General features: G+C 44.6%; 1 protein-coding gene across 4 annotated transcripts in view; it reads left to right on the top strand.

The window, feature by feature from the left end:
* The first annotated feature begins 273 nt into the window (after positions 1–273).
* Kyat3 (kynurenine aminotransferase 3) overlaps positions 274–16,276 on the top strand; it is a 42,436-nt gene continuing 26,433 nt past the window's right edge. For 2 of the 4 annotated variants that reach the window (XM_052179052.1, XM_052179051.1), the window contains exons 1-2: positions 274–400; positions 5,777–5,876. In XM_052179052.1, the coding sequence (XP_052035012.1) occupies positions 5,778–5,876 (99 nt within the window). In that variant the 5' untranslated portion in view covers positions 274–400; position 5,777. Of the gene's footprint in view, positions 401–5,776; positions 5,881–16,276 lie in introns of those variants that run through there. The other 2 variants (XM_052179054.1, XM_052179055.1) reach the window with 2 other exon arrangements.

Genomic DNA, 16,276 nt, shown 5'->3' with positions numbered 1-16,276 from the left:
CTCATTGCACGGGTCGGCCTCTTAAGCATCTTCAAGTCTTTCACCTAGAACCTGCTCCGAATTCACGCAGCGGAGATTTAAAATCAGTCCTGCTCCCAGACAGTCACACACTTCCATTTTATCCGCGTTACTCAAAGCCACGTCCCGTCCCTTAGCCGGGACTCGCACAGTGCGCTGCAGGATTGGAGAACTCCACAGCCAATCCGTACCCTTAGCCCCTCTGCCCGAGCCAATCCCCGACCAGAGTCAGGGCACCGCCTCCACCCCGCCCCCTTTACCTTCTTGAGGGTTCCTGCTGCACTCAGCATCTGGATCCTCGAGTGCTTTTCGCCAAGGACCCCTGCGACACCTAGCGATCTCCTGACTAAGGCCAGGGGTGCATCCGAACCGGGAGAACGACGTAAGTGGGCGGGACGCGGTGCGCCTTGACCCGGCCTGGGGCCGTACAGAGTTTGCCGAGCCGGGAGCCAAAGGGAGGTCGGCGAGCTGGAGAAGCGCCTGTAGGAGGCTGGTGGTCGGACCGCAGCGGAGATTGTGGGGTTTACCTTGGAGTTGACAGGCTTTTCTTTGGAGAAAAGCCCACCCTAGTCCCTTTTACTCTTGATTGTGTGGTTTGAGGTATTTAGAGCGCCCTCTTGCCAGGGCAATACTGACTTCAGTTCATCCGTGATAGATTTTCGTGTTTGTTTTTTTAGACAGTCTCTTGTCCTCGAAGTAGTTGTGTAGCAAAGGAACTTTTTAATCCTCCTATTTCCACTCCCACACCCCCGACCCACACACCCACACCCAGTGCTAAGATTAGAGGTGTGCACCACCGCTGCTGGGTTTATTCAGTGCCTGGGCTCGAACCCAAAGCTTCCTCCCTACTGACTGAGCTGCCTCCAGAGCCCGGGTAAAGGGAAATTTCAAGGTTAATAAGGGAAACTAAAGCAGTTAAACCAGAAGCTTGCTTGAGCTTATCTGTTCCGAACTTTTCAAAAACAGCAATCGGTGGTGTCTGAAGGTTTAGCATTCCTGCAGGTCTGAGCCTCTCGCCCTCCATTCCGCGGTCCACCTTAAGGCTCGGCTACACCATCTGATTGGATAGTAGGTGGCTATATCCTAATTCCTGCATCAGGCGGCCATACAGCTTCTCTTGTGAGAAATGTATGATTACACAAAATCCCGCTTTTCACACGGCGTTAAAGCCTGTTTTGAGCGATGCCTCTTAACTCCTATGCTGATGAACTTGACTGTATTTTTTCACGCGACATCTCTTCATACGGCCTTGAACGCCTCTTTGTACTTTGCCAACTGGAACCCTGTTCACCCCCCTCTGTTGCAATTAGCGAACTTTATAAACATTCTAGAAGCGGTCTAACAGGTATGGCGTGTGGTGAAAACCAACGGGACCTGCTTGTTAGCACCAGGCCTTTGAGGGGTTGTCTCTGATAGTCTGATAGTTCTGAAGATTCTGGACTTCTTTTCAAATTACTAACACTCTATTCTTTATGTATGTATACCTCATATGAGTCAGGTTTGTAACTTGCTAGTCTGAATTAGTAAATTCAGAACACTAAACTTTAACCATGTTTAAACTGAGTTTTGAATGTTTTGCCTACCTTTAGGATTTGTGGTTTTCCTTCAGTAATTCATCAACTTTTTTTTAAAAAAAATTCAACTTTTACTCTCTAGGTTGCCCAGAGTCTTCCTTCTCAATCAGTCCACCCTAGAGGTGATAAATTGGTGGTTTTATTTTTCTGTTGATCTGTGTGTATCTGACATAGGTTTCATATTTTATATACTCTATGCCATGATTAGATTGGCTGGGTCACCCTGATTCGCATCTCTCTGGTTTTCTTCACCGACCCTTGTGCTTAGAGAGAAACCAAAAGCCAACTACCTTTTTTCTTCTAATTTCATGACATTTGAATGTATCAGTTTATCTTATCAGTGAATGTCAATATACAGTGTTAATTGCATTCACGCAGAAAACACATTTATTTAAAAATCAAAAGCCATGGAGATGTAGTGACTCAGGCTCGTAATCCCATTTGGGAGGTGAAGGCCAGAGGATCTGGAGTTCAAGGTCATCTTCACCTTGAGGATAGCCTGGGGTACATAAGACCTTGTCTCAAAAATAAATAAATGAATAGGGAAACTAGCTTGCTTCCCAGGCTCAGAATCTGTAACTGAATAAGGTGGGTTTGCCCCCTTGATGATTGAAAAGCCAATAAGCCAACGTGGCAATAAAAGGATGGAAAAGGTTGATTAATTCTAGCAAGTTGGGAACACACTTTATTTAATTCTCAAAGTAGTGTTTCCCAAGTCAAAAACCAAGGGGTCTACCTACACCTATTAGCAGCTACTTAGCAGGCCAAAGGTGGAGTCAGGACTAGTCTGAGGCTGCATAAGGAGTTGGAAACAGTTTAGTTTGCCCAAGGAACGAATTAAAATAAGAACTGGGGACATAGCTAAGACAACTAGAGAGCCTTGCCTAGCCTATGCATGGCCCTCGGTTTGAAGGAATCCAGGAACACACAATCCCTTTTACAGGGGAAGCATCAGCATTTGCATAGGCAAGACTTGTCATGAGGTATGCAAATCTCAAGTCCCAGTGTGTGCATGCACAGCAAGTGCTTCACCCAGTGAGCCACGCCCCACCCCTCCTTCCCAGTCTAAGATTTGATGGAGGGTTAGGAGAAACACCACTTATTGGTACATCTGCCTTACATACTCGGTCTGAGAATAAAAGCTAATGGATGACGAGTTCTGTTTGCTGGGAATTCTTTCCAGTTCTAAGTAACAGAACAGTCATGAAGGTTCATTGCACGGATCTCCCTGCATTTTCCTGAGACAAATGATTTCCCTACAGGGTACAGAAGCAATTCCCAATGAGTTCTTGTGTTACTGGAGACTGTTGAAATAGTCGTCCGGGAAACCCATCTCCAAAAATAACTTAAGATTCATAGCTTCTCATTTATCTTCTTTTTATAAATATTTATTTATTTACTTATTTATTTATTTATTTATTTATTTATTGTATATGAGTACATTGTTGTCTTTAGACACACCAGAGGAGGGCATCAGATTCTATTACAGGAGGCTGTGAGCCACCATGTGGTTGCTGGGAATTGAACTCAGGACCTCTGGAAGAGCAGTCAGTGCTCTTAACTGCTGAGCCATCTCTCCAGCCCACTTTCCATTTATGAAGGACCTATGTGAAGAAGCCAGCTGTCCTGTGGCACATGCCTGCAATTCCAGCTACACAGAAAGTTCAAGGCCAGCCTGGACATCCTTAGACCTCCTCTCAAAAATTTAGGGAGCTGAGGGATGGATTCTCTGACACTCCATTTTCAGTCTTTGGAGCAGCTGGCTTTGCAGACAGTCCCCTGGGCCCAGCTTATCAATTGCCCTTTTACTACTACTGACTGTTACCCAGATGACCACAACTAAAATTTCACTAGTTCCTAAAATGGTCTATTCTGGATATTTAAACTTCTAAAAGTTAGTTATTGTTGAGACAGGATCTCACGCTGTAGATCAGGCTGGGCTTGAATTCACAGAGACCCACCCACCTCTGCCTCCAGAGCACTGGGGTCAAAGGAGTGTCACCATACCTGGCCTAAAAACGTTATAATTTAATTTAGGATATTTTCACAAATCTCCATGTAAAATGACTTAAGTACTATCAATCTCAATAAAACATCAATGGATCTGAGGAGGAGAGATATCAAAAGAAAACCAGTATTTATTTAAAAATACTGGAGCACCAAAGGGGAATGCAATGAATAGTAAGCTATGGGCATATTCTATGGGAATTCACAGGAGGTGCCTTTAGGGTTTTTCTTTTGTTTTTAAGGTGCTGGGATTAAACACAAGACTTTGCTTGTGCTAGGCAAGCACTCTACCACTGAGTTGCATCCTGGTCACTTCAGTATTTTGAGACAGTCTTGCTAGCCCAGACTAGCCACAAACATGATCTTCCCACTTTACTCTTACAGCTGCTAGGATTACCAAGGACACTATGCTCAGCACACAAGGCGAAGTTCTCTATGATCCCTACTTAGTTGATGTCTGTAGGCTGTGTTCTCCTGGTGTTCTCAACCCCTCTGGCTCCTACAGTTCTTCCTCCTCCTCTTCCTCAGGGTTCCCCAAGATCCTTGGGGGAGAGACCCTACCAGGTCCAGCATAGCCTCACTGGGGACAGAATAATATGGTTCCTTCCACTGGGACAGGGCCAGTGGATGTGGGCCTCCATGAGTGTCAATGGCTGCCTTGGTGGTCATAAGGCTTTTTGGTATAATAATGCACATATTTTACACTCCTCCTTTAAGGAATGTCCTCCCTGTTAATGATTCCATGATAATCAAATGGCACTAAGTCCAGGAGGCAGAGGTGCGGCTAACATATTAGCAAAATGATAAATGTTGGGACCTTCAGGACAGCCCTTAGGGCTATGGAAAATAACTCTAAAAACAAGAGTTCAAAAATACATAATTTCTCAACTTTGCAAAGTGTAAGGATACAATATGAATTATGAGGGGCTTCAAGAATCTAAAGAAACAAAGGCAGCTGCATTAATGAGCCAGCTTGTCAGAAAAATACAAAGGTTGGGAGTTTCCTGAGTTCAAGGTCAGCCTGGGACAGAGCAAGATTAGTCCCAGGTGTGGTAGAGATGGTAATTTCAGGATGGGCTCCAACCCAGCTAGTTTATCTGCTGTGCTTAACCGAGTCAGACAGATTTCTGAACCCTTAGACAAGGTTAAAAGAAAAGAAAATGTGTGTTTGCTGGTTTGCTGTCTCCTAAGAATTAAGGGGCTGGTATCAGCCGATGCTGATTCATAAGATAATCCAAAGGAAACCTGGAGAAAATGGCTGGATCCATATGCAAAATAAGAGACTAGGCTTCTGATCTGCAAGATAGTTCCAGAAATGTTTCTAAACTAACAACAGAGAACAGCTTGGAGAGCTGTCTCAAGCAGGAGAGAGAGAGAGAGAGAGAGAGAGAGAGAGATTGCTGTCTGCAAATCTCCAGAGAAAGCAAGAAAGTTAAACAAAGAGAAAGAAGCAGTCTGGAAAGCTGTCTCCAGCAGAGCACAGGCCACTAGCTTGGACTCACAATTTGATTGCGAGTTTTTTCTGCAGCTCCAAGATGCCCCTTCACCCAGAGCCCCTCTCCAAGCCAAGGTTGGACTCTGGTAGGACCTGAGGAGATCTCCAGTTTGGACTCTCTCCACCTAAAGTTTGAGTGAGGGTCTCTATAAGATAAAGAAGAGCATTAGAATGATTGCAGAATGAATAATATATAATAGAAAGGGAATCCAAAAGGAAAGGAGGCAGAGAGGAAAGCTAGTGTAGTTGCCAAAATGTGTTCCCAGCTGATGAGATGGCTCTGCCGGTAAATATGTTTGCTGTCAGGCTTGACAGCCTGAGTTGGTTCTCTAGAACTCACGTGGTTACAGGAGAGACGTGAGTCCCCACAAGTTGTCCTAGGAGTCCCCACTCATTGTTAGCACTGTTTAATGTTTATTGTTCTGAACTTGGAAGTCTTAATACAACATAGCATAGTGAGGGGGAAGAAATCTGAATCATTTTTCATTATATATATATAATGAGTATATATATGCATATATGTGTGTATATATATATGTGTGTATATATATGTATATATATAAATCCCCCTCATCCGCATTTAAGATTTATATAAACTTTTGTTATCTCGGCCACCCACAGGTGTCTTGCAGCGGTGCAGTGAACACTCGTTGACTCCTCTTTCAATGTCTCTTTTCTCTAGCATGCTTTTGGCCCAGAGGAGACTCTTCTCCCTTGGCTGCAGAGCAAAGCCCATAAAGACCATTTACTCTTCGAAAGTCCTCGGCCTCGCCACTTCTGCCGTAGGTATTGCTTGTCACAGACACATTATTGCATGTATTTTCTCGTGTTGGTTAACAACTATGCAATTTCCCAGGGACTTTTAATATCTTGGTGGAAGGAATAATTCTGTGATGTGGGCTGAGGGAGGGTGTCTCATCACTGGCCAGAACTCTGGTTCTTTGAGCACCTACCTGCTGGTCGTGGCTCATCGTGGTGAGCATTCTTATTCTATGATCACAAAGTCTGAGCTTGAATATGAGTTTCTCTATGTTCCAAATGAGAAACTGCGATAGGCTTATTCACTTGCCCAAGGTCAGGTACCTTCCTCACTGTGCCTGGCTCTGTCATGCTGAAGGGGGCGGGAGTCCATTTTGTTTAGCAAAGGCTATCACTGTGACCAAAAGTACAAAAGTACAGGTTCATGTCCTCCAGTACACCTAAATCAGTGTTTCTCAAGCTGTGGGTTATGAGCTTTTCACAGGAATGACATCTGATATCCTGCATATCAGATGGTTATATAATATCTCATAACAGCAAAATTACAGTTATGAAGTAGCAACAAACATAATTTTATGGCTGGGAGTTACTACAACATGAGGAATTGTATTGAAGAGTCACAGCATTAGGAGGGTTGAGAGCCACTGGTCTAATAGAACTGACTGTAAAGCAAGGGAATGCCCTGGAAGAGCAAACAAACCCAGAAAGAGAGCCACACTACAGGATGGAGCACTGAGTGGCATGGGAAGTAGGCGGGAGATAGCCTCAGAGAGATTACCCTGGGGTAGCCCATTGTGGGCATCCTTGCAAGCTCTACTACTGCCAGCAGAGAGATGAACCAAAGGCGGCAGTGACTCAGTTAGCCCTTGGGCTGGAGACTTCTGGAATGTGACAGTTATCAAGGAAGCTTACAGTAAGATTGCATCAGACTCTCCTGCCAAGTACAGATTTTTTGCAAAGCACTTGCGACCTCTCCCGAAAGAATGGGTTCAGTTGACTGAGAATCAGTGCTGATTGACAGTGATGTCAGCTGAGACAGACAGACAGACGCATGTGCTGAGGCAAGACCCACGGAGGGCACGTGATATTTAAAGGGAATATAAAAAGGGATTGACAGACAATGGCAAAGGCTGAGCTAGGCTTCTTCTAGAGTTAGCTCTACAATCCTTGTTGGTCTCAAGTCTTTGCTGATCTTTGATTTGTTAAGAGAGGCATGGCCAAGAATTTCTCCAGGCATTAATTAATCTTGGCCCTGGTCCCTCCTGTTGAGGCTGAGGCCTGGGTGTCTCTGCTAGGTAGTATCAGCATTGCTGATTACTGTTTGCTATCCCTACTCTATTGAAGTAGAGTATTGGTGAATCCATGAAGTAGTTGTGAGTGGATCGAGCTGCCATTGTTAACCTGTAATTCGACTGGTGATTTCCAGACAACACAGACCAGGGTTGCTCCAAAGAACCTTTCTAAACAGGTCCAGTTCTCCCATCCCACCTCTGTGTCCTTTTTTCCACTACCTCTGATAGGTGGTGAGCTAGAAGAGAGGTTAAAACATTTAGAAAGAATCATTAACAATAGAACTTTTAAAAATTAAAGCTGGAGCTGGAGAGATAGCCCAGTGGTTAAAAGCACTAGCTGCTCTTCCAACGGTCCTGAGTTCAATTCCCAGCAACCACATGGTAACTCACAACCATCTGCAATGGGACCCAGTGCCCTCTCTGATGTGTCTAAGACATCAAACAAACGACTGTCCATGTGTATTTACATACATAAATAATAAATCGTTTTTAAAAAATTAGAGCTACAAAGATATGCTGATCCTTATGTATTCTTAGAAAACATGTTTGTGAATCTCATCTACATCTCAGGCAAAAATCACCAACAAGAGTCAAGCCTGAAAATTATTGGATATTCAGTTCACTACCTCCCCCTCCGCAGCAATCAAATAACTGAGTATGTGTTGACCCTAGGTTTAATTTGTAACAGCTGCCATTTGAAGGGTGACCAGGTCACAAAACACTCCTACCATTCATCAAAGGCTTTGCACAAAATCACAGCAAGGTGGAGGGCGTGGGAGTCTACGGAGGTGGTTCAGCCTAGGAACACTTGCTCCTCTTGTACAGGGCTGGGAATTCAGTTAGAGCATTCCCAACTCCCATCACCCATCAGGGATCTTACACCCTTTCCTAACCTCCACAGGCATCTGCATGCAGTTACACACACACACAGAGAGAGAGAGAGAAAGAGACAGAGACAGAGAGACAGACAGAGACAGAGAAAATAAGTCATAAAATTATCAGGCAGATAAAAAGTTAAATCCCATCCGAGAATGAAAAAGTAGGTTGTATGGTGCTTGGAAAACTGCAGTGAGACATGCAGAGCATCAGAGGGTCCTGTACCAGCCGGGCTGCTTGCTATAAAGCAGCTGTCGTCACTAGAAATTGGAAGACAGAAGCCATCAGTAGTCCCAGCTACCCCAGCTCTGAGTCAGGAAGGAGCCACTTGAACCTAGGAGTTCAGAAATGTTGACTCAACTCCAGATTCTGGAGAGACCAAGGGAAAGAAGAAAGGAGGGATAAGAAAATGGCTTTACCTTGAGTCAAATACGAGTGGATTCTGTGGCTGGCCCCAGAACATAGATTCAAGCTGCGCTGGATGGCTTGTTCCATCAGGAGACAGGGTGTGTGAACTTTTATAGTCATGATCAATGCATTTATCCCATATAGCGATGACCATCAGTTAGGTCATCAAGAAGGGGAAACAGACCTGCCATTTTTTTTTTGGTTACCTGTGGAATTCGGGTGCCATCTCACTATTAGCTTCTGGGTTGGTAGAGACTGGGGTTCACTCAGGTTACGGGTTCAGTTTAGGAGCGTTGTCTGATAGTCATGTGGGTGTTAGGTGAGACGCAGAGGTTAACAGTGAGCACTGGGGTAGCGGGTGTGTAGCACCGCATAGCCTGCCAGTCTGCAACCCACACACCCCCACCCCCAGCCTCCGATTTTTGATACTGGACATCAGACTTGCTGGAGAAGCTGTGTCCCCAGCTGCCATGAGTTCGGAGACGCCAACGGGCACAGGTGTGTATGAAATGAGCAATGCAGGGAAAGGCAAACAAACCACTGTCCTCACAGGCTGTGGTCAGCCAAAACTGCAGCAACCGACTTTGATAGATACCTGTTTGCCGTCAGTTTAGGAGGGTACAGCATAGCTCACACCCCTGCTCTCCTAGGATCCGTCCTGTGATGACGGTGTTCTGGGGCCGTGCCTGGCTTCCTGTTGAGGTGTGTGTAAGGTTTTCCTCTAACACACCATCTCTCAGAGAGTCAGGATCACTCACGTGTTCGGTCAAGAGCTGTTGAACACATCACATTCAAAATATTCATTTTTTGGCTGGTTTGTTCGGTTTGGTTTGGTTTTTCAGACGGGGTTTCCTGTACCCGAGCCTGACCTAAAACTTTCTAGGTAGCTCAGGTTGGCTCTCTCCTGCCTTCGCCTCTCAAGTTCTTGGGTTAGAGGTATACCTCACCATGCCTGCCCCTCTGCTTATTTGAGACAGGCACTACATAGACCAGCTGACCTCAACTTTGTAATGATCCTTTATCTCCAGCCTCCAGCACTGTAGGATTACAGGACTGAGCCACCAAATCCAGCTTAGAAATAATTATGTATAAAATAGAGAAACCGAATATGTGTTGCTTAGAAGTTTCAGTTAAATTCTCAGACCTTTGCATCTGGTGTAATTGCCTTATTCTTAAATCTTAGTTCAGAGGTCCGGCTGAATTTAACATTCAGTTTTTCCATCCTGGCTGGAACCGTCTGTATTTGTGCTGCCATCTAGTGGCCAAAGAAAGTAATCCACCTGGTTTCCTGACTATGTAGCTCCTGTCTTGGAAGAAATCTGCCAGATAATTTTGCTAATCTTTGCTTGAGGAATGCTTTCTAGAGAGAGAAAGGAAGTATGGTTTCAGAACATCCTGACAACCCTTTCAAATCGGATCTGTCTATGTACAACACACTACAGTGAAGAATGCCAGCCTAATGAACGTTTGCTGGAGGGAGGTATCATGAAAAACCAGCCACAAGCAACCACATAGCATCTCCATCACCCTGACAACAGGCCTTGTTCATCTGTAGTTCATGCCTTACCTTGTGGTGCTGTAATTTGAACCCAGAGCCTGCACACTCAAAGCAAACACTCCTCCACTGAGATAGAACCCAATCCTTTGATTTGTTCTTTGTCGTTAAGGATTAGTTCATTTTTTTGTATTTTATATAAATAGGAATATGTCCTATAGCCTTTTGCTTATAGGTTTTCTTTCTTTATATACAATGATTTAAGTGTAGCACATCGGTGGCAGCTTCCTCCTTGGTGTGGAGTACTACTTCAGGGTATGGATTTGCCACTGCTTCCTTTTCTTTTCCCCCTTTGAGAAGCTTTGGGTTGTTTCTAGGTTTAGATTTTTGTGAATAAACTGTGTGAAGGGTCCCTGTACATCGATTTATTAGATGAGTTTTTCGTTCTCTTGTCAACACCTTACAGTGAGATGTATGGTTTATTTTTACCTACATTTAAATTATGTTTAATTTTTAGGTCACTGCCAGAACATTTGCCAAACCGCCTGGACCCCTTTCCACCCCTGCGGCTGGAGCAGTATCCAGTTGCCCACATCCCTGCTGGCAACACTTGCTGTCCACAGACATCTTAATGGATTCATTATGATGTCGCCTGATTTTAGTTTTCATTTCCCTGGTGATTCCAGGGGATTAATGTCCCTCTGTGATAGTGAATTTGGGGTTGGGGGTGTATTTCATCTCACAGGAAGGAAAGTGGAGTAGGTAGGAGCAGAGATGAAGCAAACCCGTGGGGCTCGGGGTCTCTTCCCTGTGAGCTGGAAAGTCTCTCTGCACTTTCAGCTGTAGCACAAACCTTTTCATTCTCCTTTACACCAAAAGCCATGCAGATCGAGTCTGTGTCTCATGTGAATAAGAGATCTGAGAGCTTTGGGTTGTTGTGGACATCTGATGTCCTGGGGAAAGCTCCACCCTTGGTAATGCCCTGGGCAGTCCTGAGCAACAACTGTGTACTTCACAAAAGAAGCCACAGCATAGGTTGAGAGACGGTATAGGGTTTCCAGTGTGTTTTAAACAAAAAGAGAGACATTAAGAGGTATTATTGATGCTAAGGAATGAAAAAGTGCTAAGTGCTGTGGCTGTGGGCATTGGAACATCAACATATATATAAATAAGTAAAATAAAAATACAATTCTGGAGCCGGGCTGTGGTGGCACACGCCTGTAATCCCAGCACTTGGGAGGCAGAGGCAGGTGGATTTCTGAGTTTAAGGCCAGCCTGGTCTACAGAGTGAGCTCCAGGACAGTCAGGGCTATTCAGAGAAACCCTGTCTCAAAAAACAAAAACAAAACAAAAAACAAAAAATATACAATTCCGTGTGTGTGTGTGTGTGTGTGTGTGTGTGTGTGTGTGTGTGGTGGTGGTGGTGGTGGTGGGAGGAGGAGGAGGAGGAGGAGTAGTCAGGCTTCTTCTAGAGGAATACAGAGGTATACACCATATACAGCTCTGCCTTTTCTATTTTAGGCCTCACTCGCCCTCCAGTCCCCTTGGCTCCACTGTGTAAAGACTTGATTAATGACTCCTACTGTCTGGATTTATTTCCTTGGCTTCATCCCCTTGTTTGTGAGGCTTTTTCTGTGCCTGTCTCGTCCTGCCTACAAGCATTAAATCCTGTGGGTTAAGCCCTTAAAAATGTGTACAACTGTAACTTCGACGTATTGGGCTCCTAGCTTGTAATTCCTTTCATCTTGGGTACTAGCCTTGCTGCCTCTTCTCCTTATCTTTGATAAACTCGCCACCTTGTGTTGAAGCTCTGGAAAGGCAGCCTTCGCTTCAAGCTGAGGGAAGATTAAGTAGCTGGTGATTTCAATGGCAGCTTTGTGACAGCTTGAGACTGGACACCTGAAATCGAACTGATGAAAAAGCGCACTCCACGTGTTTAGCTGTGTTCAAAAATCACACCAGGCCTTTAGATGCTCTCTAAGAAAGTTTTACACAACCATTATCTACCTCTGCAACTGACTCTGGTGTTCTTACTACGTTTGTCATAGAGGAGGGAGATTGCTTGCTTATTCCGGAGCCAAATATGAGTTGTCATGGTTCAGGAGCACAGGTGCCCCCAAATTCCATGTTTCAGTGTGGTAACAGTCTGATGGAGCGTTTGTGGTAATGAACAAAGATAGTCATAAATCAAGCCACTTTTAAAATTCGTTGGTGAAGACATTAGGTTAGGAGGTTAAAGCAAGGTGCATGCGTGCCTGTGTGTGTGTGTGTGTGTGTGTGTGTGTGTGTGTGCGTGTGCTTGTGTGTGTTGGAAGGTCTCTCTTCTAATCTATGACACAGCCTTTTGGTTGGCAAAGCTAGTGATCTACTAAGTGAATACAGTTCAAAGGGTTTTGTGTGTTAGTCACAAATACATTAGAACAGACACTGAGTCTCCTAAGGGGCCTGAAAACAACCTGAGAAAAATCGTAATTGGGCTCTGGACCTGCAGCATTCCAACCTAACCTCTCTGAATGATCGGTGGCTTCTTACCTACTTCTCACTAGTCAACTGACATCCCCGGTGCTTGAGCAAAGCAAGTGCTTACGAAACGGGGGGGGGGGGGGGGGTTGCTTCGTTTTGTTTTCTTCTCTTCACTGCCTTTGGAGGGCAAAAGACTGACACCACTTTAACAGAGACAGTTCATCCTACTGAAAGAAGGAAGCATCTTATGTTCCCTGGCTTTTCAGTGATTTCCTGGGGTTTTTGGCATTCCTGATTCAGAGTCATGCCTGCAGCCTCTGTCATGACGTTCACACAGGGTGCCCAGATGTCCCCTTAAGTGAGGAACCCATGCATCAAAGTATATGTGAGTCACCCCTAATGGCCTCATCTAAACTGTAGCATATGCGATGCACCTAGATCTTTTTTTTAAGACAGTTGTATCTCTATTATAAATTTATGCATCTGAGTGTTTTGCATGCATGCATGTCTATGTACCACATGCACTGATACTGCCCAGAAGAGGGTGTCAGATCTCTGGAACTGGAGATACAGACAAAAATCTTCCATGTGGGTTCTGGGATTAAATAAAAACTTCTAGAAGGACACTCAGTGCTCTTAGCTACTGAGCCATCTCTCCAGTCCCCAGGGATCCTATTTCTATATCCAAACTCTGAGTATAGAGAGTTATGGCCTCAGTCTATATGTAACTGGGGAGCACCAGATTCAATCCATAAGACTGGCCTGTCTGATCCTGCCTTTATTTAATTGTTTCTGAAAGTACTTACTGCTCCCCCTGATGGACAGTCACATAACCCGGCTCCTTAGCTCAGCCATGAAATAACTTTGACCAAATGTATAAATGGAAGCAATATGCATAAATATTCAAGCAGGAGCCTCCAAGACCCTTTTGACTTAAAGTAGGTAGTGTTCTTGGTAGAGGCTAGTCCTTGTCTCAGGATGACAGTGACACAGAGCAAAGCAGCAGTTGAGGTTCTGTGCATATGTCATATGAGCAAAAGGGAAAACCTTTATAATCTTACGCTATTAGTTGCTGTATCGGGGCTAGAAATTGGGATTAAGGCACTTGTCATACAAGTGTGAGGACATGCACTCCAAAACCCAAACCCACACAAAGCTGAACACGATGCTTCATCCCAGCCCTTGGTTAGAAGGATGGGAAGCTGAGACAGGAGAATTCACCAGATACTTAGAAGCTAGTGAAGGATAGACAGAAGCAAACACAAGGCCCTGTCTCAGAAAAAGGAAGGACCAACTCCCCCATTATCCTCAGAGAGAGAGAGAGAGAGAGAGAGAGAGAGAGAGAGAGAGAATATGAGAATGTTGTGCTCTTTTATTTATAACTTGACATAAATTAACTTGACACGCTGATTGACACAAGTGCCTAACTTCACTTGACACTATAATGTGAGTGAACTTTTTCATTCATCATATATTTGTTGAAAACTCACCATGTGCCCAGCATAGAGCTCTATCATGGCCTCTGATGTTATTGACTTGGCTAACGGATACCAAAGTACCCAAGTACCAGTTCAAACACCAGTGCGGGTATTCTGTGACGGTGGTTTTTAGATGAAACTAGAGGGTAATTGGTGGAATTAGCAGCTCTAACATGGATGAGGTTTGCTCTATTGATGTCTTTGGAGAAAAGAAACTGAGTGGCCCTCCTAGGAAATAAGAATGGAGACTTCAGATCCGAGCTGTGGTGCAGGCTTTCTCCTGATGTCTCCTCTGCTCATCACAGATTTCCCAGCCCTGCCCGCAGCTGCGCGGCCAAGTCCTGGACGTAAACCTCACGCCTTCTATTGGTTCTTACTCTATTGAGAAAGTTGACTGACACAGCAGAGCACAAATTTTCATAATCCAAGGCCATACAAGGGAATGAAGGTGGGAACAAAATCCTGGCGAAGACTATGTCTTTAACAGGAATACATAGTACTGGGCCTGGATGTAGGGAGGGCAGGAAACAAAGTCCAACTTGAATATCAAAGGTGGCAGATGGAACCCGAGCTGGCCAAGTGCAGGGCAGGCTGCTCGGTGAGGGCCAGTGACCGCATGGAGTACAGAGCTTTCCTCCTTAACAGAAGCACTCTCGCCCACAGGGAAGGGAAAATAGATGCTTTCTAGGCAAAAGAAAGGCTTGCTGTTATGTTTGTGACTATTCAGAACTCAGTGCTACCTGGCACAATCTTATTTGCAACACGGAATTCAGGCAAGGGAAGATTCTTGGGGAAGTCTGTAGTGCCGTTCTCAACCTGTGGGGCCAAATGACCCTTTCACAAGGGTCACATATCAATTATCCTGCATTTCAGATATATATGTTACATTATCAATGGGTCTTGGCATTAGGAAGGTTGAAACCATTGCTCTATAGTGAGGCTGGGGTGCAGATGTAGAAAGATGGTCTTAGCCGAGGAAAGGTTACATGCAGAATAAGAAAGAACATGCATCGTTGAGAGTGTTGAATGGGTGAAGCAAGGCACTAAGATGGAGGAGAGGCAGTGGCAGCTGCAGGAAGTGGCTGACATAGACACAGACTTTGACTAAAAGTGAGTAGAGATGTGCCTCTTGACCTCAAATAAATAAATTTGGAATTCAGCTGTACTTTGTGGCTGTGTTGTCGACTGCACTCCATAGTGGTTTTTTTTTTCTTTTCTGTTTGTTGGGGAGCAATGCATGTGGAGACTGGAGGCCCAGTGTCAATGCTGGCTATCTCTCTACCTAAGTAGCTCTCTACCTTGTTTTTAGGCATGGTTTCTCCCTTGATTGGTCCGAAGCTCAGTGTTTGAGGTGGACTGTCGGACTCAGGCAACCCCTGAGATCTTGCTATCTCTGCCCCCCAGTCTCAGAGTTATGAGCCATGTGTGAGCCCAACTTCTATATGGGAGCTTGGGATCTTAGCTCAGGTCAGCAGGTTTCCACCACAGTGGGCTTTACCCACTGAGCCATCCCTATGCTGACATCTTTTGTTCATTTGCTTGTTTGTTTGTGGGTTTTTTTTTTTAATTACAGGGTTTCTCTGTGTAGCCCTGGCTGTCCTGGAACTCATGCGGTAGACTAGACTAGCCTCAAACTCAGAAATCCGCCTGCCTCTGCCTCCCAAGCCACTGTCTGGCTTCTGAATCTGCTTTGCATTTCTGATCACCTGCTGGGTGAATCATTATGTTCTCAACATTGTTTCAGAAAAATCGGAAAGGCCTTTGATAAAAATCTCTTTCTCCGGCCTTCTGAGTCTTTTGAGTTTTATAATCATATTCTCTAGAGTAGCATTATGTTCAGGTGGGACCTCATCAAAATGCCGTTCCTGAAGCTTGTTGGCCTCCAGAGGATTTGCTTGTGATTTCCTTCAGTGGAGTTTCCAAGATTACCAATAGGAGGCTGAGAAAGCTATTTCTTTGGTATTGTTATTGGAAATAGAACGGGAACAATGATTTATTTAATAGCCATTATCATTATCTTTTTCCCAGATTGAATTAAAATTGCTTTAATATTCTATTATAAAATTCCTTGCAAAAATGCTATCCATCGCTTTTCTTATTTCCACCAGCCCGCTAAAACAGTGAACTTAAAGTTAATTCAGTATTTCTGAGAGAGCGTCAAAATGCAGCTTTTGAATGGAAAGAACTGAAATGTTATGTATGGTATGATAACTATAACTTCCAGCATTTTCCTACTACGGGCTTAGCTTGCTTGCTGGTGTAAGTAGATGTACTGCTGGTTTTGTGTGTCACCTTGACACAGGCTGGAGTTAACACAGAGAAAAGAGTTTCAGTTGAAGAAATGCCTCCATGAGATCCAGCTGTGGGGCATTTTCTCAATTAGTGATCAAGGGTGGGAGGGCCCCTTGTGG

Source organism: Apodemus sylvaticus, chromosome 4 (assembly GCF_947179515.1).
Source record: "Apodemus sylvaticus chromosome 4, mApoSyl1.1, whole genome shotgun sequence".
Taxonomy (NCBI): domain Eukaryota; kingdom Metazoa; phylum Chordata; class Mammalia; order Rodentia; family Muridae; genus Apodemus; species Apodemus sylvaticus.
This window is presented reverse-complemented; position numbering and strand designations above follow the sequence as displayed.